This window comes from Chironomus tepperi, unplaced genomic scaffold (genome assembly GCF_022539635.2).
Source record: "Chironomus tepperi strain 1889 unplaced genomic scaffold, CSIRO-AGI_Ctep_v1 contig_337, whole genome shotgun sequence".
Taxonomy (NCBI): domain Eukaryota; kingdom Metazoa; phylum Arthropoda; class Insecta; order Diptera; family Chironomidae; genus Chironomus; species Chironomus tepperi.
In genome coordinates this window covers 2,648,743-2,670,749 of record NW_027226459.1, presented here as the reverse complement: position 1 = coordinate 2,670,749, position 22,007 = coordinate 2,648,743, and the positions used below count along the sequence as shown (strand labels likewise).

At 31.4% G+C, this 22,007-nt stretch overlaps 4 protein-coding genes across 7 annotated transcripts; 2 read left to right on the top strand and 2 right to left on the bottom strand.

The window, feature by feature from the left end:
- Nucleotides 1–3,159: 3,159 nt before the first annotated feature.
- LOC139093557 (BSD domain-containing protein 1-like) lies at nucleotides 3,160–5,668 on the bottom strand. Of its 4 annotated transcripts, XR_011544705.1 has the most exons (6): nucleotides 5,353–5,668; nucleotides 4,780–5,264; nucleotides 4,480–4,709; nucleotides 4,182–4,415; nucleotides 3,989–4,122; nucleotides 3,160–3,840 (listed from the first exon to the last, which is right to left on the bottom strand). XR_011544705.1 is itself a non-coding variant. In XM_070644304.1 (5 exons), exons 1-5 carry the CDS (start codon nucleotides 5,491–5,493, stop codon nucleotides 4,058–4,060), a joined length of 1,155 nt encoding a protein of 384 aa, XP_070500405.1. In that variant the 5' UTR covers nucleotides 5,494–5,668; the 3' UTR covers nucleotides 3,160–4,057. The 4 variants fall into 4 exon arrangements, 3 of the variants coding, with proteins under 3 accessions (XP_070500405.1, XP_070500403.1, XP_070500404.1); XM_070644304.1 differs by having other exon boundaries at nucleotides 3,160–4,122; XM_070644302.1 differs by having other exon boundaries at nucleotides 3,161–3,840; nucleotides 3,989–4,415.
- A 994-nt stretch (nucleotides 5,669–6,662) lies between these two features.
- Nucleotides 6,663–14,213, top strand: LOC139093570 (putative fatty acyl-CoA reductase CG5065). Its single transcript, XM_070644317.1, has 4 exons — nucleotides 6,663–6,831; nucleotides 12,373–12,582; nucleotides 12,642–13,849; nucleotides 13,908–14,213. Exons 2-4 carry the CDS (start codon nucleotides 12,388–12,390, stop codon nucleotides 14,035–14,037), a joined length of 1,533 nt encoding a protein of 510 aa, XP_070500418.1. The 5' UTR covers nucleotides 6,663–6,831; nucleotides 12,373–12,387; the 3' UTR covers nucleotides 14,038–14,213.
- A 622-nt stretch (nucleotides 14,214–14,835) lies between these two features.
- Nucleotides 14,836–19,029, bottom strand: Snx17 (sorting nexin 17). The gene is made up of 5 exons (XM_070644490.1): nucleotides 18,716–19,029; nucleotides 16,754–16,946; nucleotides 15,825–16,684; nucleotides 15,604–15,765; nucleotides 14,836–15,539 (listed from the first exon to the last, which is right to left on the bottom strand). Exons 1-5 carry the CDS (start codon nucleotides 18,773–18,775, stop codon nucleotides 15,396–15,398), a joined length of 1,419 nt encoding a protein of 472 aa, XP_070500591.1. The 5' UTR covers nucleotides 18,776–19,029; the 3' UTR covers nucleotides 14,836–15,395.
- Nucleotides 19,030–19,607: 578 nt separating this feature from the next.
- On the top strand, nucleotides 19,608–21,556 carry STUB1 (STIP1 homology and U-box containing protein 1). The gene is made up of 4 exons (XM_070644368.1): nucleotides 19,608–19,969; nucleotides 20,450–20,648; nucleotides 20,735–21,163; nucleotides 21,224–21,556. Exons 1-4 carry the CDS (start codon nucleotides 19,859–19,861, stop codon nucleotides 21,340–21,342), a joined length of 858 nt encoding a protein of 285 aa, XP_070500469.1. The 5' UTR covers nucleotides 19,608–19,858; the 3' UTR covers nucleotides 21,343–21,556.
- Nucleotides 21,557–22,007: the final 451 nt, after the last annotated feature.

Sequence of the window (22,007 nt, the reverse complement as noted above, 5' to 3'; positions counted from 1 at the left end):
ATCGCTGACTCGTCCCGATACTTCAAAATCTCCATATCTTGTTGGATTATTATGTGCCGGTGTTATTTTATATAAATGCTTTCCAATGGCACGTTCATAAAGTGTGTTCTTGAAGCTCATTACTTTCGTTGAGGCTCCGCTTTTATTGAAATTTGACATCAATGATGCTGACGTCATTGATGGAACTGTAAATACAATAAAAAAAAAATATTATTAGTCAATGATGAATTGATAAAGAGTCCAAAAGTCATGCATTTGCAATCGTAGTAAACCGTGAAATTTCGGCTTTTTTTATTTTATCGACCGTACCGAAATTTGTTCATTATTGAGTACTGTACTGTGCAAATTATTTCTTCTTATGTCTGATGGATATTTCCGTACATTGGGTAAATGACAAAAGAGTAAAAAAAGATTGAACGTCAATTGACTCACGTATCCCACACTTTTTTTACGTCTATAGTAAGTCATTAAAATTAAGCTACTGTAATTTTGCAAGTTCATCAATAGATGTTCACATAATGCAATGCCGTTCATTTTTTTATAGCTTAATACACAGCTTTGGTATTTAAAAACTACATTGTGCATATCACGTACGCCGCATTATGACGATTAATACAAATTTCTCACATGATTAACGGAGTTGACAAGAAGAAGGAATCATGTCAGTAGCTTCTTTTGTTACGTTTATTTAATTTTTTCATTCGCAGTCTTGCTGTCATTGCAGTCATTCTATATTAAATTTCTTTTCATCTGTTGCTACGCTTACTTTCATGTCCTTCAGTCAAGTTTTTCTCATATGAACATGTGGATCGACTCATTTCTTCTTGTGATTCTTTTTCCGAATTTCTACAGTGATTTTTCATTATTTTTAGCGTATGCGACTACGTGACTGAAATACCTGACTGACCTCACATACACAGAAAAGTGTTTGAATTTGGATATGGCAACAAGTAAAGTTCATGAACTGTTCTGTGGACGAAAGTGGTGAATTTGAGGGTATATGCCTTCTTTTTGGGGATTCTTATGGGAGTTGACATAAGCTACTTCCAAAATTCATATACAAGGGTTAGGTCACGTACTCTGTAACCTTAAGAGACCAGGATGTTCGGGAATTTAAGTTTCTAAAGAAAATGATACTTGGAGAACCATAACTACATATTGTCTGAGTAGGATTCGAACCGAAGCATTCTAAAATACATGTCAAGTGCTATTTCCTACTGAGCTAACGAGAGTTGCTTGAGAACGTGACATAATGCACATTTAAACCTTTTCTCACAGGTCTAAGCATTAAAATGAGTTAAATTGGATTCCATACCTCAAATACTTAGTCCAACCCCAAATTTCCATCCGACATCACTTCTTATCCACCCCTAACATCATGCCTATTCAAAAATTACTGTGCACAAATTGTCATGACCTCAATTAAGTACACAAAAACCACCAGACTTAATGACTACATTCTGACTATTATTAATCTCATTCTGAATTATCCATAAACTATATAAGGTCATTTACCTCTTCTGTGTTTGATCAATGACATTTAATAATAATTTAATGGAAGTCCAAATAGACTAGAAAAGTGCGGCGATTAGCTTGCATGAATATCTTTCGCTCATTCATGTTCATTGAACCTACGTCAATTTTTCATTTTTTTTGCACGAGACTTTTTCTTCATGTTTTCTTCTTATTGCCGTTGCTGCGGCGATCAAATAACAACAACTAAATCTTTATCGAGGCACGAATGGAAGTCGATAGAAAATTGTGCAATATTATTTAATAATTATTCTAGGTCTTTAAATGTGTACCTTACATAATATAATTGGAAATAACAAGTCACAACAGCATTGAAATACATTACATTATGCGTACGGCATAGAGTCATAGAGAAGAGAAAAAGTAGTGCACGTGAGAAACATCGCGCAATCGCTTCTAAAAAAATTGTTTTAGTCGAACATATTCATGCTCAACAGCGAAACAACATAAAGGGAATGAAAGATGCAGAGAACATTTTTATATTTATGTGCCAAATTGCACGTATACAATAAAATGTGATTAATGTCTTCTTCCATTGAATAATCTCTTTCTCTTTTACTGTTGCATGCATTTGTTAATGCATGTATTAAGTTACCCCAAATGAACCTTTTTTATAATCTTGTTTTGGGAAATATTTTGGGAATTGTCTTTGAGGTAGTTTTGAGAATCTTTCTGATTTTTTTACTTGTCAGGCATGTATCAATGCACATAAAATTAGAAAATGGAGTTGAAAAAAATTCAAATTTAAAATTCAATTCCGTACTTAAAATGCAAATAATTCATCTCAATTATACCGGCTTAATTCATGACTTGAGATTCTCGGATATAAAAAATTTTTAAATTTTTTGTCTGTTGACAACTTAATTCTCACCTTTCATAGATGCGGCCATCTGCATTGGTTGTTTCAATTTCATGAAGTTTGAAGACATTTTTTTTCACAGAAAATTCTTTATCAATTCTTAGCACAGACGAATAATACGAAAACCTTCAAGTGCTTTCACAAATTTTTTAATTCTGTTAATTTAAATAATTTTTTTGAAAAAATTTTCTTCTTGTTTGCTTGCTTGCTTTTGGGTATAGACTGTTTGTGAGCTCAGAGAGTTATGGACTTAAATACTCGTTGTTTCTTCATCTTCTGTATGATTTATTTTCTGTTTTACTTACTCACCATACACATATGACTATACGTATTTCAAATAAGTTCTATCTCACTCTGACTCTATGGTGATATATACAAGTTATTGATGGATGGACTGAATTTGAAAATGAAAAAGTTGAAATTTGTTAGTTAAATTAAGTGAAATCTTTGAAAAGTTTTTGTAAATTTTCATCAAATTTATTCAACTTTTAGAATTTGAAAAGATATTCCAAATAAATTAATTAATAAGTCATCTACACGTTCCATTTTCCGCAGTCACGTAGTATAATTCTGTACTTTTTCACCAAACATAAGAGGCATGCGGCTTATACAAAACGAACACGACTCAACTAAGTCAGTTAAAAATAGTGGAATTAAAACTCAATAATTTCAATAAATTTTTAATAATCTTTATTTAGATATATTAGTAAATATACAATTTTTATCTGTTATTAAATAACTGTTGAAATTATAAATTAATTTAAATTTTAAAAATAAAGATTGCATCAATAAAAAATATGTTCATTATGTGCTGTGATAAAAATGATTGAAAATGGCAAAAAGTTTAGTTGCTTTTTGATTAAAATTTTAAATGTTTAAGTTTCATAGAAGCTTACGTGAAACGTAAACGTAGTGAATATACGTAAACAAAATAACGATGCGTAAAAACGTAAGTTCTCAACACTTTACGTAAACGCAAAGAAGATTTTACGTAAACGTATACGTATAAGTTGTTTACGTTAACGTATAGGTACAAGTCAACTTGTTTACGTAAACTTATACGTACAAGACAAGCTGTTTACGTAAACATAATAGAAAACGTATACGTACAAGACATTTACGTAAACGTATACATATTATATAATTACGTATCTACGTTCGTATATAAGTCAACTCTTTTCTAAAAATAGTAAGTAAACATACTCAAAATATAGAACAGATAGATAAGCACTCCATCAATGAAAATTGATAATTTTTAAGTATATCCAAAAATTCCAAACCAAAATCAATCATTTTTATCACATCCACAATTTGAAAGTTGAAATGTCCAATTACTTCGTCATACTGAAATAAAGTCATGCTATTCTTAAAGATAATTTTTTTCTTGTAATGAAATAATGAATAAAGGATTTTCATTGAAATGGAGCTCTGGAAATTAGTTTTGTTTTCTATAATTAAAAAAAAAATTGTGAACTATTCAAAAACAATAAGGTGACTCCACAAACAGGAGATAAATTTTTGTGGCGAAATGCTTAGTGTAAAATTTTTTTAAAAATATAAATTAAAGGTTTTTTTTATAGGATATTCATGACTTACATGTCAAAATCTTTTTCCCAACTTTCATCACTTGTGGACGTATCCGATTCCTTTTTAAAATGATCCTTCTCAATTGGCAGTAGATCGTCCGCTTTTTTTGTAGCTGTCTTTGATTTCTCTGGATTTTTTATTTTCTGTTGTTGATTCGACTTATGTTGATGCTGTTGTGTTTTGGAATCTTTAATATTCTTACCTTTAGGAGCAGCAGCAGAAGACGAAGTTGATGTTTTAGATTGCACTGTAGATTTTTTCATTGGTTTTTGAGCTTTAGGCTTTGGAGTCGGTTCAATGTCGGCTAAGTCTTCATCAGGAAGTACAATATCGTCATCCGATTTATTCTTTTCACGTTCCTTTATTTCCTGCTCATACTCAGCAAGTAATCTAGCTTGTTCCTCTTCGGATATTTCATAATTTGCTATGTCAAGATCTTCAATCACGTAAATAATGATTATTAGTCATAGAACTATAGAAAATCATGTAATTGAACTTACCGTTGATTTCATTTTTTCTAGTTGGCTGTGGTTGTGTCTTTGTCTGTGTAATTTGTGCTACAACTGGCAGAGGTGACTCAATGGCAACTGGCTCGGGTTGTTTTTCTATTACCATTTCCTCTTTCTTTCTCCTTTCCTCATTCGCCAATTCATCTTCTAATAAAGCTTTCTTAAATAGATAACGCTTAAAGAAGTTCATGTGTGAAACGGTATTAGGCACAAATTTGTTGCTTAAATAGATAGAAAATAAGAGAATAATGAAGAAGTTAATTCAATAATCCGATAAATTGATATGCTTACTATTTTTCGTTAAGAATTTGTGATTGCTCAAGCATTTTATCGACTCTTTGTTGTGTGAATTGATCCTGTTCAACAACTTCGAGCCACATTCGATACTTTTCAGCTAATTCGGCAGTCTTGCTAGGTTCCTCTAAATAAGTTTCGTCATTTGCTTGCATTTCGGCGAGGTGTTTTGTAAATCCGGTCAGCACAATTGTATCATCATTAGTTATTAATATAGCTTCGCTAACATCATCCTCATCCATTTGAGGAATCAATGCATCTGACACCGTTCCAAAAAATGTTGAAATTGAGGAACTAATACTTTGCTTCATATTCGCAAAATTAACAGTACTTGGATGTTGTTGTTGTTGTTGAGAATCTGAAGAATCACTTGATGATTCTTTTAAAAGTTCTTCTTCAGTTGGAACTAAATTCAATGTTTCAGTCACTGCGGTAGTAATTTCATTCAAATCATTCTTTACAGCCTCAAGAACTGAAGCGGACTGGATGTTGTGAACGGAAGAAAGAATTGGTGTCAAATTATTGAGGTGTTGGCTATCGAATATCTTTAATTAATATCACAATTCTTACCTTTTCCTTTGCCTGAGAAATCCATCCACCCCACCATGTTGAGCTGCTTGATGGAGTTGTTGCTGGCGATTCTGTGGATTTTTCTACTTTTTCTTTTGATGGAGAATTTTGGTTTTGCGACGAAGTTTCCGAATTCTCCATATTTAACAATTATCTCTCGGAACTCTATTCCAATTAATTAAATTTATTTTTTTGTAATGCAGAATTAAGCAGTAAATTAATCAAATTAAGAATTTATCACAGTTAAAATTAAAATTTTCTATAATATTTTTTCAGCTGATTCGATTCTTTCTTTTGTTTTCATGAAAAACTTGTGAGTAAGGCTGCAAGTGGTTTACTATATATTCACACCATTTATGTTTGTTTTCAAAGCCTACTAACATGTTTCATGTTTGTCAAACAATTTTTAATAGCTGCTTGAGAAGTATCATGGAAGTTCTGGATTTAGAATTTACTGACTGGAAGTCAGACTAAGCAGTGATTTATTGGCTTAAAGATATCCGATTGTTAAGCATATCTTATCAATTTTCAATATTTACATGTAAGGTGTTTGGTGTGAATAAATTTATAGGACAATGACACATTAATAGAACCACTTTTCAATGTCAATTTATTAACAATTCCAAATACTATCAATTAATATTCAATTAAGAAGCTTAATAAAATTGTGAAAATCAATCTTGTACAGTCCAAAAAGGATAAATCAAGCTACTGTAATTAACAAATAAATAAAACCGTTAGATTTAAAATTGAGGAATTCACCCTACGATATTCAAATTTTAAAAAACCGTTGAACTTGACTTGATTGTATTGCACTTGATCAACTTTACTTTACGGTAAATTTTTCACACATAATTAATTTTTCAATTATTAGAGTAATAAAGCAATTGAAGCTCAAAATGTCCAATAAATATCTGCAACATATTAATAAAATCCATTTTCATCGTGTCTGCATTAATATTAATTTTTGTATATCTGAGTAATCATAAAAATTAGTTAAGCATGCAAGTGCTGTCGACGATCACATAAAAAAATGCGATAAAAAACCGTTTAATTACATTTTATATTCTATAAATACACCTATTGTGTATGATTTATCGTCGTCGAGCTTGCTATCATCATATGGTACTTACATACCATTACAGACAAAAAATAGTTATTAATCTTGATAGCTCAATACAAAGCATCAAAACGGAAGCAGAAAAAAACTTCTTTATATGTGATCGCAGTAGTCTTAAGAGACCAAAAGAAGAAAAAATAACAACAAGCAAAAATGTACTCGCAGCTTACTTACATTTACTTGCTTGAATTACTTACTTTTTAACCGTGGTTTGATTCAGACGTTCAGTACCAATCGCTCTTCGAGTCGTGTGTGCCGAAAAAGATTGCATCAAGTAATTGTTAAGGAAATAAAAAATTGAACATTGCATGAAACATAATTTTTTTGGACTGTTGATTGGATTCATTGCGTAAGACGATGTAAGTACTATTTCTAATAGTTTTATTGAATATTTTTGAAAATATTGAATTACATTAATGTGATATGTTGATTTGCAATTTGTTTACTTGCGGTAACTTAGATTAAATTAAATTAGAAATTAAAGTATTCGTGTATTTTTTTAATAAACAAAGTTAGTGTGGTTTAATGGTTAACGCTTGACTCCTTTTGTAATTGTGATATAGTGTAAATGTAATTAAGAAATCCTAATTTTATTGACAATGATGTTTATTCCTTGGAGTTTATAAACAAACTAAATTTTTATATGAAAAGGGGTTTTCAATTAAGTGCAATAAATATTATTCAAATCTGAAATGAACGTTATAACAAATCCCATCTTAGTTGAACGTCATTCATGAATAACATCTTGCAGAATTCCATTCACAAGCTTCTTAATAGCGTAAACAAAATAAGTAAACAGTGAATATTTGTTGTTTTGAAACACAAGTGACTTCTTCTGAGTTTACCAAAACATTTAACTGTAGGAATTCGCGTGCGCGCAATGTAAGGACCTTGAATGAAAGTAAAATATCCGAAAAATATTATACGACGATCGCTTTCGCTTGACCTATAAATATTTTTGTGTATCGTATCGAGTACTTGCCTCCATAATAAATAATTGGTCTTAGTTTGAGATTATTTAAAAGATTTCAAATTGAGCAAGAAATGGTCACTTTTTGTGTGCAAAAGCTTTGTAATACCTTAATTCGAAAAGTATTGTAGTTATATTGTTATTAAATTTTTGAACTGTGCCTCTTTGAGTTTCAAATATTTACATTCTTATATGCTTAAAAGTGCTTCTTGGAAGAATAGATTATTATGAAGATGTGAGAATCTTATTTTAAATAGAAGATCCATGGTCACTGTGCATTAATTAATAATGATAATTAAAGAGCTTTAATCTAATACTTATACCTAAGCATATGGATTTTCTTGTCAGAAAACCTTGCTTATTAACTTTTAATTGTTATGTGTTAGGTATAGAATTAGTAATGCTTAAAAAGAGCGACCTTTACCTTTGAATGCATTGATCATGATCGCAGACCTTCATCTATTACATGAATTTCTAATTCCAAGATTATATCCTAAAATAATAAATTTATGGCATAAATCATAATGGGTTTATGGAACTCAAGAGAAGATCATAGATCTATGTTGTGATAAATGCTGCTTGGAGTCACACCTGACATCCATCAAGCAAGATTATTGAGAAAGTCCAAATTAATAAAATATGTTGGATTTTCTGCTTGGTCAAGTGCAAAGGAAGAGATGTATTTTGAGTATTAAGGAACAAATTCGTCAAGTTTTCGAGACCGAGACTATCCGAGAAGTTTCATCATCGAGAATCCTTATTAAGTACTATATAGAGATAGAGATGTAAGTCAGGTTAGAGCACTAAAACAATCATTCTAAAAAATTTCCAACACATACAGCTCCATTAATGTCAAAAATCTTAGAATCAATTAAAAATTCTAAAGAATCTTCACATCTGAGCATCTAAATGGCAAAACAAGTGCGAAAATAAATATTTAATATTTCTGTTAACAGTAAAATCCAGTAAAAGCAAGCGCTCATTAATGCTTTATGTTCAAGTTTTATAAATCATTACTAAAACTTTTTCGCGATGTTTAAGCAAAGTCATTAAAGTAAGAAGATGCTGAACATTTGGCATGGTTCAGTTCATTTGTTTATTAATTTCGGCTATTTTTCATCTAAATGCAGCAAGTGCTTATGAAAATTTGAAAGAAAGTTTTTGAGTGTTTTGTGATTGAATAGCATATAATTCAACAAGCCGTGTGGTACATGACTATCAAGAGGAAAAAATCTCATTTCGCAGTTACTTGGTCTGATCCACAATAATATTTCAAAATGAACATGTTGAGTACGAATGCTATTTTTAGATAGGACCAACTACTTGTATAGTATAGAGTAGATTACATAAGGGGAGTTGTACGTAAATGAGGTTTATTTGAGGTTATGTTGTTGTTGACATTATGTATTCAAGTGCAACGTCAGGTGTTTCTAATATGTTAGACATGCAATGTCAATGACCTCTTAAGAAGGATGTAAGGATGTAGGAGGAGAGAAGGAGGTTGTCGTATGATATTGTTTGAAGAATATGCATAGTTGCACACCCCGTGACAAGTGTCATGTTGAGAGGCATGATCTAATATGTCTATAAACAAGATACACATCATTAACCAATGACCCCAAAGCTGATCGAATCAATTCTAACAAAAATAACACGCAGTTTTCTCCAATACAACGACAATTACATCTTATTGCTCCAAACTTTCATTACATAGCCATGCCTTACGTAAAGCAACTGCCAAAAATATTCATATTTTGCTATCGATTATTTTCTATGCTTCGGATGAAGTAACAAAAAATCTCATGAAGGCTATATGAAGGTTTCATTAATTTAATGAACTTAAGTTGCTGTATTTTTCGGTAATTTTTTTCTTCAGGTAAACACAGGTGAAGATGAATGGGCAGCCAAAAATATAAGAAGTGATCACTTAAGACTAAGCAGCAAAAACACGTAGAATTACGAAATCTATCCGTCATTATTTAAAAAAGATTGCTTTGAAGTCAAATAATTTCTCTAAAATTGTGCTTTCCCAAAAAAATTTGTGCTCATTTCGGCTATTTCAATTGCAGACGAAAGACTGTCTAATTTGCTTTCGACAATGCGAAAGTTGTTTTGGAAATTGAGATTATTTTGAATGTGTTATGATGTCTGCAAATAGCTTTATATCCTCAATTGAACTCTTTTTTTTTGTGGATTTTTATGAATAATTTGTTGTCAAATGTCTTGTGGTATTTCATGCGTTATTAATCTATTCAATCTATTGATCACAAAAATGTTAATGATATTGAGACTATAGTAATGGAATTAATAATAGGAGGAGATGTTGGTACAGGTTTTTAGGGACTGTTCACTTATTATGTTACGGAATAACAAACTTTTTCCAGAATTGAACAATGGAATTCACAGAATTATAATAAATCAGATTAACCACGCCACAATCCTCCCTTGTTCCTCTATTAACGTCGCTCCTTACTCGCATTACTGTTAACTTGAGTTGCAAAACAGACACCTGTCACAGGCAAAAACCGTAAACTTTCTTGAAGTAAAACCATACACATTATTAAGAAATTATACGGCATTTGTCTGTGTCTCTGCTCTTAACAGAGGTTCCGCCAAACCTATGTACCGTCAAACTTTCTAGAAAACGCCATGAATCGTATGCCGTATGCGGTTTCGGTCGATACAATCCACCAAGATATGCAGCAAAAAGCAAAATTTTGCCCATCAGCATTCTTTAGAGTCCGTGCAACATAATTGCAATTCAATCTCTATGACTTTCAAAGCGCCACAGAATCAAGTTCAATGCACAGTATATGTATCGTTTAAAATGTAAACAAAACCAACTAAATATTTTGCTTCAATGCATATAACTGCACTAGGTTACATTGTATATCGTATTCATGATGTATAAATGCGGAAAACGAGTCTATATATTTTGCAAAGCATTAAACCGGTGTATATTTATGGAATTAATGTTAATGGAGATGAAAATTAATATTTTTTTATAGAAGAAAACTTTAGATTCGTGCAGTCAACTGTGGATAGTATAACATGCTTCTATTGCTTACAATGTAAGCTTTTTGGTTGACTAATTATAGGAATTGTAAGTGCGGACTATTTTTATGTTGAAGGTAATTTCGGATGAGAAGTATATAATATGTACATAATGGTACAGACGTGGAATGTATTGCAACATGATGCTGACTTGACATTACATTAAATTACATTATAAAATGATAAATTATGAACATCTCAATAAATGCAGATAGTCAGTACGTACGTTTTCCAATTTCAGTTCGAATCTGGGTCGTGGATGCAAGAAAGTTGCAAACTGATCTGTGGAAATTCAATTCCGTAAACAGCATGCAAACTGGTCCTTTATTTTCAATTAATATAATAAAAATTAATGGGGAATTAAGAGATTGTCGCAGTATATCTTGGGTAATGTCATGCAGAAGCAGGTATAAGTGTATATACACGCATAAATCTTAAGTCACTCTAGCTGACTGCGTTTAGGCAATGAAAATTTATCCAGCAATGCAAATCTGTCAATGGAGAGCTGGTTTTGTAGAATTTATGCATCCACCATTTATGAAACACTATAAATGCAAATCTGCAGCAAATGAATTGAAAAACAGAAATTTCTAAACAAATGAATGAAATCCGCAATAGATATCATATTCATTACTTACTATTATGCAAAAAACTTTCAAATTTATCATTTCTTGAGATTAAACCAAGAGTACATTGCCACTTTTCGTGTTTTTCTTCTTGATGTACGACCACATTTCTCCAAAAATTGAAGTGTTAGCTACATCTACTAATTTAGAAACAGACACAAAATGTCATGTATACAGGTATAGCCCACTTGTTTACAATTGAATTGTTCAAAATGAGCATTCATTGAGTATTTGACACTTTGAGGACATTGCATTCTTAAAGATTTCTAAATTTTTGAGTGCTTTAACATGTGTGTGGCTATACATCGTCTACACTAAATAATCATTGTTGATAAATGTGGTAGGTGTAGATTCATGTCCTGAGCACTATGTGAATATCCTTCATCCTCAGATTCCATTCTGCTTAGACACCACGGATTCTACAGGAGTTAAATCCTAAACAACAAATTTTCTGCCTAAATTAGTCTTGTAGGAACAGAATTCCTGTAATGCACTATTAACGACATATAATTGGAAGTGCAGTAATAAGTGAACTACATCCTTTCTGTGAGATCAACATAGATCCGGTCTTAATGTTTACAATATTCCCAAAAAACGTGTCTCTTTTATTTCAATTTCGAATATAATAAGTCAGTAATCTCGCCAAGATGTCTGTGTAATGACTGTACAAATTTCACATGCTTCATTTACTCTAGCGCAAATAAGCCAAAAAACAAATTTTGGACTTTGAAAGTCTTCATTTGACTTTGTCTTTCATTTTCTCATCTAAGTCATTCTTCGAAATCAAAATTGGAATCGGATGCCGGATTGAAGCATTAAGTACACACGGCTACACTGAAATTGTACTCATTCACAGCTTATTCAACTTTTTAGACTTTATTCGCTAATCTTTTTAACATTTTTTTGCTCCAAATTAATTTGAAGCTTGATGTGTTTTGAATAGTTTGATTGAATTAACTCAATTAGTTGCTGTTGCTCTTATTCAATATTATTCACATTTTATATAAGTTATTATTGCTGATTTCTAATGAATTTTGTATTACTTTTTAAATGATTTCTAATTGCATTATAATTCAAAGATTGCTAGGATTGTCAAAATTTGGGGAATTTGGATTGTAGTTTGACTCCCTTTGAATAATGCATTTGCAAATTGCACTTTAAATTCCTGAATATGTAGCATGCAATTTAGCTGCACGAACCAATTTATTTTGCCACGAATACTCAATCTTTATTCCTTTTGTTCCTTACAGACACAAGTGTGCACCATGACAGAAGGCGGAATTAGAGATTTCTTCAGAGGAAAGACCATCTTCATCACAGGTGGCAGTGGATTTATGGGAAAAGTATTGCTGGAGAAGCTTCTATACTCATGTTCAGATTTGAAGGAAATTTTCCTCTTGATGCGTCCAAAACGCGGGAAGACTGGTGAACAAAGAGTTCAGGAATTTGCTCAGATTCCAGTAAGTTTGTTGTCAATTATATTCCAACTTAAATAATCACAATTTCCATTCCTTTTCAGGTTTTCCATCGAATCGTTAAAGAGATGCCCGATCAATTCAAGAAGATCACTCCAGTTTATGGTGACATCATATCCGATCGTCTCGGGCTTAGTGATGAAGAATTCAACCGAGTTGTCAGCACAACAAACGTCGTCTTTCATATGGCTGCATCACTTAAATTAGAGGCAACATTGAAGCCAAATGTTGAGATGAACTTGACTGGAACTTGGAATGTTCTTGAAATGTGCAAAAGCATGAAGAATCTTCTTGCCGTACTTCATTTATCAACAGCATTCTGTAATTGTGACCAAGATGTTTTATATGAAGAAGTCTACGAATGGGAACAGAAGCCACTCGACTTGATAAGATGCTCAAAATGGATGAGTGAGGAAGCTATGAGTGAAATGGGAAATATTTTGATGAAGCCACATCCGAATACTTACACTTATACCAAAAGAATGGCTGAAATTCTTGTCAAAGACATCTACAATGAAGGATTATTGAATGTTTGTATTGTTCGTCCATCGATTGTTACACCAGCATGGAAGGAACCACTTGAAGGATGGGTTGATTCATTGAATGGACCAATTGGTATTATGATTGCTGGTGGTAAGGGAGTCTTGCGTACAATGATGTGCGAATCGGGATATACAGCTGAGGTTATTCCAGTTGATATGGCAATCAGTGGTATCATCAGTATTGCCTATATTATGGGTACAATGAAGGAAAGACCGAACAAGATTCCAGTCTATAATGTTACATGCAGTGAAAATAAGCGTGTGACATGGGGAACAATCTTAAATGACGGAAAGAAAATTAATTATAAATATCCATTTGATGCTGGTCTATGGTATCCAGGTGGTGATGCCACAATGAATCCAATTAAGCATTACTTGACACTTTTCTTCTGTCAATGGATTCCAGCTGTTCTTATTGATTTCTTGATGCTCATCTTTTGTCAAAGGAGATTCATGATTCGTGTACAGAAGAAGATTTATGTTGGACTTGGTGTCTTGCAGTTCTTCACAACTCGTATTTGGGACTTTAGGTCTGAAAATTATAAGAAGATCAACACAACATTATCGCCTGAGGAACGAGTCATATTCAACACAAATACAGAAGAAGTTGATCAGAATGAATATTTGAAGAATGTTATTTTGGGTGGACGTCAATATTGTCTTAAAGAGCCTTTGGAGAACTTGCCAAGAGCAAGACTGCACATGAGAATGTAAGTTCCTTATTAGTTCTTGATGATTATCTGCTATAACTTCCTTTTTTCCTTCCAGTCAATATGCTGTAGACATCATCTTCAAAATGTTTATGCTTTACTACTTTGGAAAGTGGATTCTCAACCTTACAGGTCTTACAAATGTCATCAACAATGTCCTAAACACACAGTCGTCAGATTCAACGTAAATTTTAAGATTATTTTGAAGGGTATTATGTGTATTTACCATTTTTATGATATGTTATGTTACCATTAAGAGAGGCATTAACTAATTTGTATTCAAAATTTACTATTGTGATGGCTTAAGGGCAAAATTTATTATCGATTGGTACTGTAAAATAATCAAATTTAATAAAAATTTTATACTTTTTTTTAAATAACTTGGAATTTAATGTCAATGATAGATTGATTTCTAACTCTTCAAAGTTACGATGATAGTGTGCAATGGTGCGCAACCTTATATTTTTTGCAGCCAACTTGGTGGTAAATCTCGATAGTTGAATAACCACCTATAGCTCAGTTGTAGGAACAAGCAGTCGGAAGTCGTAGAACATGGGTTCGAGTCCACTTGAGATCCATTATTAGGAATTATAATTTCTTTCTATTAGCTCAGTGTAGTACTTGGTATTGGCAATTGGCAAAGTGAAGCAAGCTATTGAATTAGTTTTAGATGACAACTGAGAGCGGCCATGGATCACAGATGATCTGTACGATCAGCAAAGGAAGTAAATAAGTTCTATTGGATCAACAGGTTGCTCACAGTGAATAATAACTCAAAAAGCTCAAATCAGAGCTTTTAAAGAAAAAAGCTTTTTCAAAAGCTTCAAAACTGCTAGAAATTTCAAAGCTTGCTCAAAGCTCTTTCTAAATAAACTTTAAAGACAATCATATTTGGAGTACTAATAGTGCGTTACTCTATTACTGTATAATTTTATTACAAAAAAAAGTATCATGATTCAATAATACAAGATAAATTATAATACATATAAATTAAAAATTGTCAGAATAGTAAATTTAACTTACGGAAGTTCATAATTAAGCTATATCCAAATGATATATTTAAGAGATTTTTCAAGAGCTATTAAGACAGTCTAAATTATTGCTAGAAGTTACGTATAATATTTTATGGAAACCTTGATTTGTTAATATTAATCTATAATCTCAATAAAATCTCTAGGTTCTTTATATTTTATGGCGGAAGCTTTAAAGCAATTGACATATTTTTTATGTCTGGTCTTGAATAATCTCTTAAATACCTTAACTGAATAATGCTTGATAAATAAGTATAGAAAAATAATCTTGTCATATTCCATAGGTACTTAAAATGTTTAAACAGATTACGTCCAAAAAAGAGAGAAATGTCCTTAAAATGGAAAGGAAAGGTATGGAAAGTCTTGAGATGATTATGGAAGTTCCTTGATGTGGGTACCTAATAGATCATATCTCGGTTCCTTTCAATAAATCAACTACATCATGGTCACATCAACCAACTTCCATTACAATCTCAAGGTAAGGCTTTTTCCCAGCTTAACAGAAAACAGTTCCTTTAAAGATCATCATCACCAATATTTTCAAACGCTTCATTTTGGACAGATTCTTTGCCATTCTTAAAGAACACAGATGTTGACATTTTCTTCTTAATTTTCATTTTGGATACTTCATTGCTACGTGTCATTGGCTTCAATTCACTCTGAAATAGAGGATGTATGAAAGATATTAAGGCATTCCCATAGAGGAATCAACAATGAACTTACCAAACTATTGATTGATCCATCACTTGCTGAGTCAGACATTTTTCCTGAGACGGAACCATCATCACGTCTAATGTAGTCAATTTGAAGATCGGAAGTATGTGAATTTTGAATATTATTAATGTCATATCCATTCTTTTGGTTTAGAAGCTCATCGACCATGCTCTGGAAATATTAGGAACAAAATTATCATACATTCAGCATGTAGGAAGATTACTTTTTACCTGCAGACAAACAGAGATCAGCATGGCTTGTTCAGTAACTAACTTAATCCATCTGAGACAATTTTTGGACATGAGATATTCAAATGACAACTCAAATGAGTATCGATTCTTGTTTTTTAAATTCTTATCGTAATCCTTATCATTGTGAATCGTTGTAACACGCCAGCATCGCATTCTCGTCACACGAAATTTTGTTTCTTGCATTTGTCGTCCAACTTGTATTCGAATAGACAGCTCTTGATTGCCAACAATTATTGTCGTATTTGTATTTGGATCAGGAAAATCACAAATGACATTTGGGAAGTTTAGACAGCCATAAGATTGTAAATTTCTCACAATACTCATATATTCACTTTTATTTCCTGATGCTTGTAATAAGCTTAATTTATGTCTTGTATCAACATTAGCTATAACCCATCCACGTTCAACATCACTAATTGATTGGATATAAAGTAAATTTAAAGCAATTCTATCGCGCATTAAATCAAGATCATATGATGAATCCCAATAATTTCGTCTAATAACAATTTCACAGTCATGTGCTGTACGTAATGATATGAATGGTGATTCAAAATCAAGTAATTTCCTTAACAATGTTACATTGCCATTTGATTCCTTACGTATTAAAAATAAGGCAAAATAGTACGTACAATCTTCTGATAAATCGATAGCACGTAAGGCTTTTTCTAGTACTTTTGATGAGCATTCTGTTGTTGATATATTAACGGATATACGATATCCATTCATTAAAAATACATCTATTGTGGTTTCATATGTATCTATAAATGCTGATTCCTGTTGTGCATTAAGGAAGAATGTACGTAGTAAATTTGATTTGGATATAACTGGATCTTGTCCAACTGAAAATATAAAATGCGTCATTTAATGAAATTTTGTCAACAACAATTCCGAGAATCAATCATACTCACTTAATTGTAAATATCGTTCTAAACCTAATCGACGCTGTTCCAATTCACTTTGAGTGAGTGTTAAAAATTTTTTGGGCGGAAATGGTGGTAGTGAGAGATTCGCTAATGATTTCTTCAATTGCTCATGAAGACTATGGAGTTGCTTGTAGCGTAGACAACAATGGAAGCTTCCATTAATATAAATATTATAGCCCTGGATGTGAATAAATGAATTGATATACATTTCAATAAATAAGAAATCAATCACGACTCAGTCAAATACATTCTCTGACTCATCATTGAATGTTCATTGAACTTAATTAATGATATTAAATCAGCCGTGAATGGAAAGTGTCAACTTTATATTTAAAGTGCTAAATACTGGCTTGACTGATATTCTTATCATAATGAAAATTGTTATTTTATTGCTTAAATGCATTGCTTTCTATTGCTGATAAATTGGCTTATCGTGTGGGCTGGCTCGAGAACGAGCAAAACAATTGATTTGTCGTGGATCAGTGCTGTTTGTTTCTATGATTTAATAGATTGTTTGTCTAGCAATTGACAGGGTCAATTGTGTGGGAGGAAACAAACATTTTGCGTCATCTGGTACTGATTTTTGTATTGTGGAAGCTTGCTTACTGGATCTTGCTGGATCATTCGACTTTATTGCTGACCGAATCACAAAATTGATACACATTTTCAGTTTTGACATGCAACTGGATTTCCTTCATTATCAGCTGATGGAATGTAACTTTTGGAGCATCAAGACGCCTTTGCTTTTGTGGATTCCAACTGTGGACAGCATAGCAAGCTTGTTACTCTTTTCCAGCCACATAACTATTCCGTTCTCGAAGTGTGCGACCTATCTAGCTATAGCTTTTATTTTGGACGGCTTCTTTTAAACATCCAAGAACCAACTCTGTGGAACTAACAAGATTCCTTCACAAGTTTACAATAGACAACTCAAAATATTTACTTCACACAAAAAAGAGTTGTTGAAATTCAGTATAATAAAGTTGAATGGAATGCTGATTAAAGCTGTATAACTTCATTAAACTGCAATATGATCATTGCAGCTACAATTGAATGCAATTTACTTACTTTGTGTTCAGCATTTATCTTAAATATGCATAAATTTACATTCATAAGATTTTCTATCGTAACTGATATACCTAAAAGTAATTCTTCTCTTCCTCTCAATTAGTAAAAACAGTGAGTTGAATGAAGAATAAGAAGGAACGGAATGAGTTTCTATATTTGTTGAAGCACTTGAAGTTTATTTCGTACGATACTTAAGTATTCGGATATGAATGCATAAAGACCAGACACTCGAGTGTTTATCAGATTACAATGAATGGGGGATGGGAGTAAAGAACGAAGAAGCGCCGTGCTTCCTAATGTGATATTAATGCAAATATTGTATGAAATTACAGCACAAATCTTTCTCGAGTAAGATTACTTAATGAGCAATTACTTTTGAGTTATATAAAATGAGTACGAGTTTTTTTCTGAGAATAGAGCATGTTTATCATATTAAGTAAATAATCTATTATCTAATTCATATTCCTTTCAATGTTTATTTAGCACTTGAAGGCTTTTGCATGATTTTTTTGTCAGATTTGAGTAAATCATATTTACGTCTATTCTTCTTTTTCTCTTTACTTCCTTTCCTTTCTTTTTTATACTCGGTCTGAAGTAAACAAAAGCTGTTTCACACGAACGTACGTACGAACGTTGATTGATCCATCGACTGTTTTGCCAATATTTACCATTCTTTTGGAACATTTTAATTAACATAAAGAAACCTTGGATTTTAAAGTGAGAAATACACTTAATTTTGTTTCTTATGAAACTCGTTCAAACCTTATCGATAAGCCAAATTGTCCACTTCTATTGTACTTTAAGTACGTGACTTTATTTTATAATTAGTCCTTTACTTTTATCAAAACTGATTATGTCAATTATGAATGTATTACTCACTATAAATGCATTGCTACCATTCTGCACAAATTGCTCTGTTTCTGGAATTGAAAAGTGCATGGCTGGTTGAGCACTATTGAAGCTATTGATAGACAATTGTTCACTTTTGTGTAACTTGATCTTTGAATTTTTCACAAATGATTTTTTAAAATTGATTTTCTCATATTTTCCTATGTTTGTGATGATGATTTCATATGTGATGACTTTATATCTTACAATGATTTAATAATTTCACTGATTTTATTGTTCATTAGTCAATATTATTAATATTTTTAATAAAAAAATAACTCACAGCAATATAAAGATAAATAATGAACAATATTAGCTGGATGTTGTGGAAATAGTTTGTTATTGGCTCACTTTGTCTAGTTGCTCAATTTTCATTTTCAATTTTATTAATTAAAGCATTTTTTAATGCTTTTGTGCAATTTCATTTTTGAAGAAATTTATTTGTTTGTAAACAAAGAAAATACTGAAGGAAAGTCTGCTACGATATTTTCAAATCCTGAAAAACCGTTAAATTTTCTAATTTTTTGCGAAAATAAATTCCGGTAATTGATTCACAACAGGTAATTAATTACATTTAAGTCATAAACTATCAAACAGGTAAAATTGCGTTCCTATATTGAGCAGAAAAGTTTCGATTGTTTTTAAACTTGATTTTGAGCAAGAGTTGGCTTTGAATTTCAAATGACCAGTAAATTGTACCTGCAAAAAATATAAAATTTGGCTCTAAAATATTAATTTAATGTATAAAGCATAATAAAATGGATTCTACATACAATTATGTTCTAAATTGATAACAAAATTACGCAAATTAAAGAAGGAAACTTAAATTAAAAAAGTAAACAAAATAACGGTTTAAAAAGTTTCAAAAAATCAGGGGCGAGAACTGCATCAAAACAAATTCGAGAACTTCTGTGAAAGAATCTTGTGAATTATTGCATTATTATTAATTTAGTGTTATTTATTCCATTTCTCATAACTTGATCGTGCTGTATATAAAATAGGAAGCATAAGATATATGTGATTTATAGAAGCATAAAGTGTAATCAAGAATAAGTCCAAAAATATTATAAAAAATCAAAAAATTTAAAGTGATTAAAATAATAAAACGCAAATATTATTAAATTATCCACAAAAATGAGTAAACAAGCGACTCAATTAAGTGATGTAGAGTTAAAGGATCACGGAAATAAGTTATTTGCAGCCAGAAAATATGACGATGCCATATCCTGCTATAATAAAGCAATTGTACGTACAAAAAAAAGTGAAAATTTTTCATTAATCTTACTACTTTTTTCTCACTCATTTCCATTAAATACACTACACACTTGAAGATATTTTTACTTTAGAAATGTTAAGTGAATAACACCTTCTGTGAATCAGGAACTGTGAAAAACATTAAAAAGAGTGAAATTTTGTGCCTGAAAAATTATTTATTGATCCACAAAGTGAAATTATTGCAAAAAAAAATTTATTTAAATTCTTATATCCTCATCAATTTTTAAGCTCCATTCTTTGTGACTATTTCTATATTTAAAAGAGCATAATTGGATTTATTTCTATTGTCGCAAGGAAGAATGAACACTTGCCCCATTATTAAAAACATGTGAATGAACCAACTATAATGTATATAATATTATTAAATAGAAATGCTAATAATATGTCGTGATTTAACAGCTTTATACTAACTTTATCTATATTTTTCCACGCTGTTTTTTCTGTTAATAGATTAAGAATCCAAATAATCCAACATACTTTACGAATCGTGCACTTTGCTACATCAAATTAAAGCGATATGAAGCCTCATGTCAGGATTGTCGACGAGCCTTGGATATGGATAATAATTTGATTAAGGGACATTTCTTCTTGGGCTTAAGTCTTATGGAACTTGATGCGTTTGACGAAGCAATCAAACACCTTCAGAGAGGTGAGTTAAGCTTATTGTTTAAGCTGCAATTGATTCTGTTGCATAATAAGATAAAATACATTATAACCGTCTTACGTACATTTTAGCTCAAGATCTCGGTAAAGAACAAAAGTTGAACTTTGGTGATGACATAGCTAGTCAATTGAGATTAGCAAGAAAGAAGCGATGGAACTTATTAGAAGAAAAGCGAATTCAGCAAGAAATTGAATTACAGTCATATTTAAACCGTCTTATTAGGAAAGATTTAGAGGAACGATTAGAAAAGCTTAAAATTGACGAGAATTTATCAGACGATGCAAAAAAGGAAGCAACTAATGATGCTGAACAGCAATGTGAAAACTATAGTACAGAACTAAATAGTTTATTTGCAAAAATTGACGATAGACGACGTAAACGTGAAGTTCCTGACTATCTATGTGGTAAAATTAGTTTTGAGATTCTTCAGGAACCAGTTATAACGCCATCAGGCATCACATATGAAAGGAAAGATATTGAAGAGCATTTGCAGCGAGTTGGTAAGTCCAAAATATTTAACGGATTTGGAAAATTGTCTAAATTGTATTGTTTTATTGTAGGACATTTTGATCCAGTAACTCGAGTACCATTGAGTGTTGAACAACTCATACCGAATTATTCAATGAAGGAAGTTGTTGATGGTTTTGTACAAGAGAATGAATGGGCACTTGAATATTAGATTGAGAGAGATTTAATAGACAAAAAAAAAAAAATACAGATTTATTATGGGTAACTGATAGTGTGCAAAAAAAAAGTTTCATGAAACATGTGTATCCTCTGTAAATATTGATTATAATCATTATTATACTATATTGTCATTATAAACACTTTACGAATTAACTTGTAAGGAAAAAAGAATAAATTATGAAGGAAGGTTCTTTATTTTATCTTGATATTTCTTTGTTTTGTCACTTGCTTACTGTTGGAATTGACGCTCAGTATTTGCTTTACACGGACATAACTCTTAATTTTGTATCTTGTAAATTAATTTATACATTTTTGCATCTCATTGTAACGGTTTTGAAAAATTTGAAAATTTAGGTTTAAAGTGTTTGTCAGTAGATGTCGCTAAAAGTACTGAAATGCTTTGAAAAAGAGACTTAAAGTTTGAGTGCAGTTGTTAAAGGTAAGAAATTTTTGAATCCTAATTCTACTTACTAAGTCAGTGTTTCTTCCACAGGTATTCAAAATGTATGGAAAAGAGGTAAGCTGGAAGGTGAGTTTACAGAATCTTAAAGTATAAACTAGTAAACAGAAAAACACTTTATGTGCTGCACATCAACTAGCGAAAAATGATCTAAAATGATATTTAGCATGGTATTTAAATCTCTAAATATTACTAAG

What these genes read in the sequence shown, in the direction of transcription:
- LOC139093557 (XM_070644302.1), bottom strand. Translation starts at nt 5,493, where the DNA reads ATGGAGAATTCGGAAACTTCGTCGCAAAACCAAAATTCTCCATCAAAA. An exon ending in TTTCTCAGGCAAAGGAAAAG is followed by an intron (nt 5,265 to 5,352) that starts GTAAGAATTGTG and finishes CACAACATCCAG; the next exon opens with TCCGCTTCAGTTCTTGAGGC. An exon ending in TAGAAAAAATGAAATCAACG is followed by an intron (nt 4,416 to 4,479) that starts GTAAGTTCAATT and finishes ACGTGATTGAAG; the next exon opens with ATCTTGACATAGCAAATTAT.
- Snx17 (XM_070644490.1), bottom strand. Translation starts at nt 18,775, where the DNA reads ATGCACTTTTCAATTCCAGAAACAGAGCAATTTGTGCAGAATGGTAGC. An exon ending in ATGGTAGCAATGCATTTATA is followed by an intron (nt 16,947 to 18,715) that starts GTGAGTAATACA and finishes ATTCACATCCAG; the next exon opens with GGCTATAATATTTATATTAA. An exon ending in AGAACGATATTTACAATTAA is followed by an intron (nt 16,685 to 16,753) that starts GTGAGTATGATT and finishes TTATATTTTCAG; the next exon opens with TTGGACAAGATCCAGTTATA.
- LOC139093570 (XM_070644317.1), top strand. Translation starts at nt 12,388, where the DNA reads ATGACAGAAGGCGGAATTAGAGATTTCTTCAGAGGAAAGACCATCTTC. An exon ending in AGGAATTTGCTCAGATTCCA is followed by an intron (nt 12,583 to 12,641) that starts GTAAGTTTGTTG and finishes ATTCCTTTTCAG; the next exon opens with GTTTTCCATCGAATCGTTAA. An exon ending in GCAAGACTGCACATGAGAAT is followed by an intron (nt 13,850 to 13,907) that starts GTAAGTTCCTTA and finishes TTTTCCTTCCAG; the next exon opens with TCAATATGCTGTAGACATCA.
- STUB1 (XM_070644368.1), top strand. Translation starts at nt 19,859, where the DNA reads ATGAGTAAACAAGCGACTCAATTAAGTGATGTAGAGTTAAAGGATCAC. An exon ending in CCTGCTATAATAAAGCAATT is followed by an intron (nt 19,970 to 20,449) that starts GTACGTACAAAA and finishes TTCTGTTAATAG; the next exon opens with ATTAAGAATCCAAATAATCC. An exon ending in AATCAAACACCTTCAGAGAG is followed by an intron (nt 20,649 to 20,734) that starts GTGAGTTAAGCT and finishes CGTACATTTTAG; the next exon opens with CTCAAGATCTCGGTAAAGAA.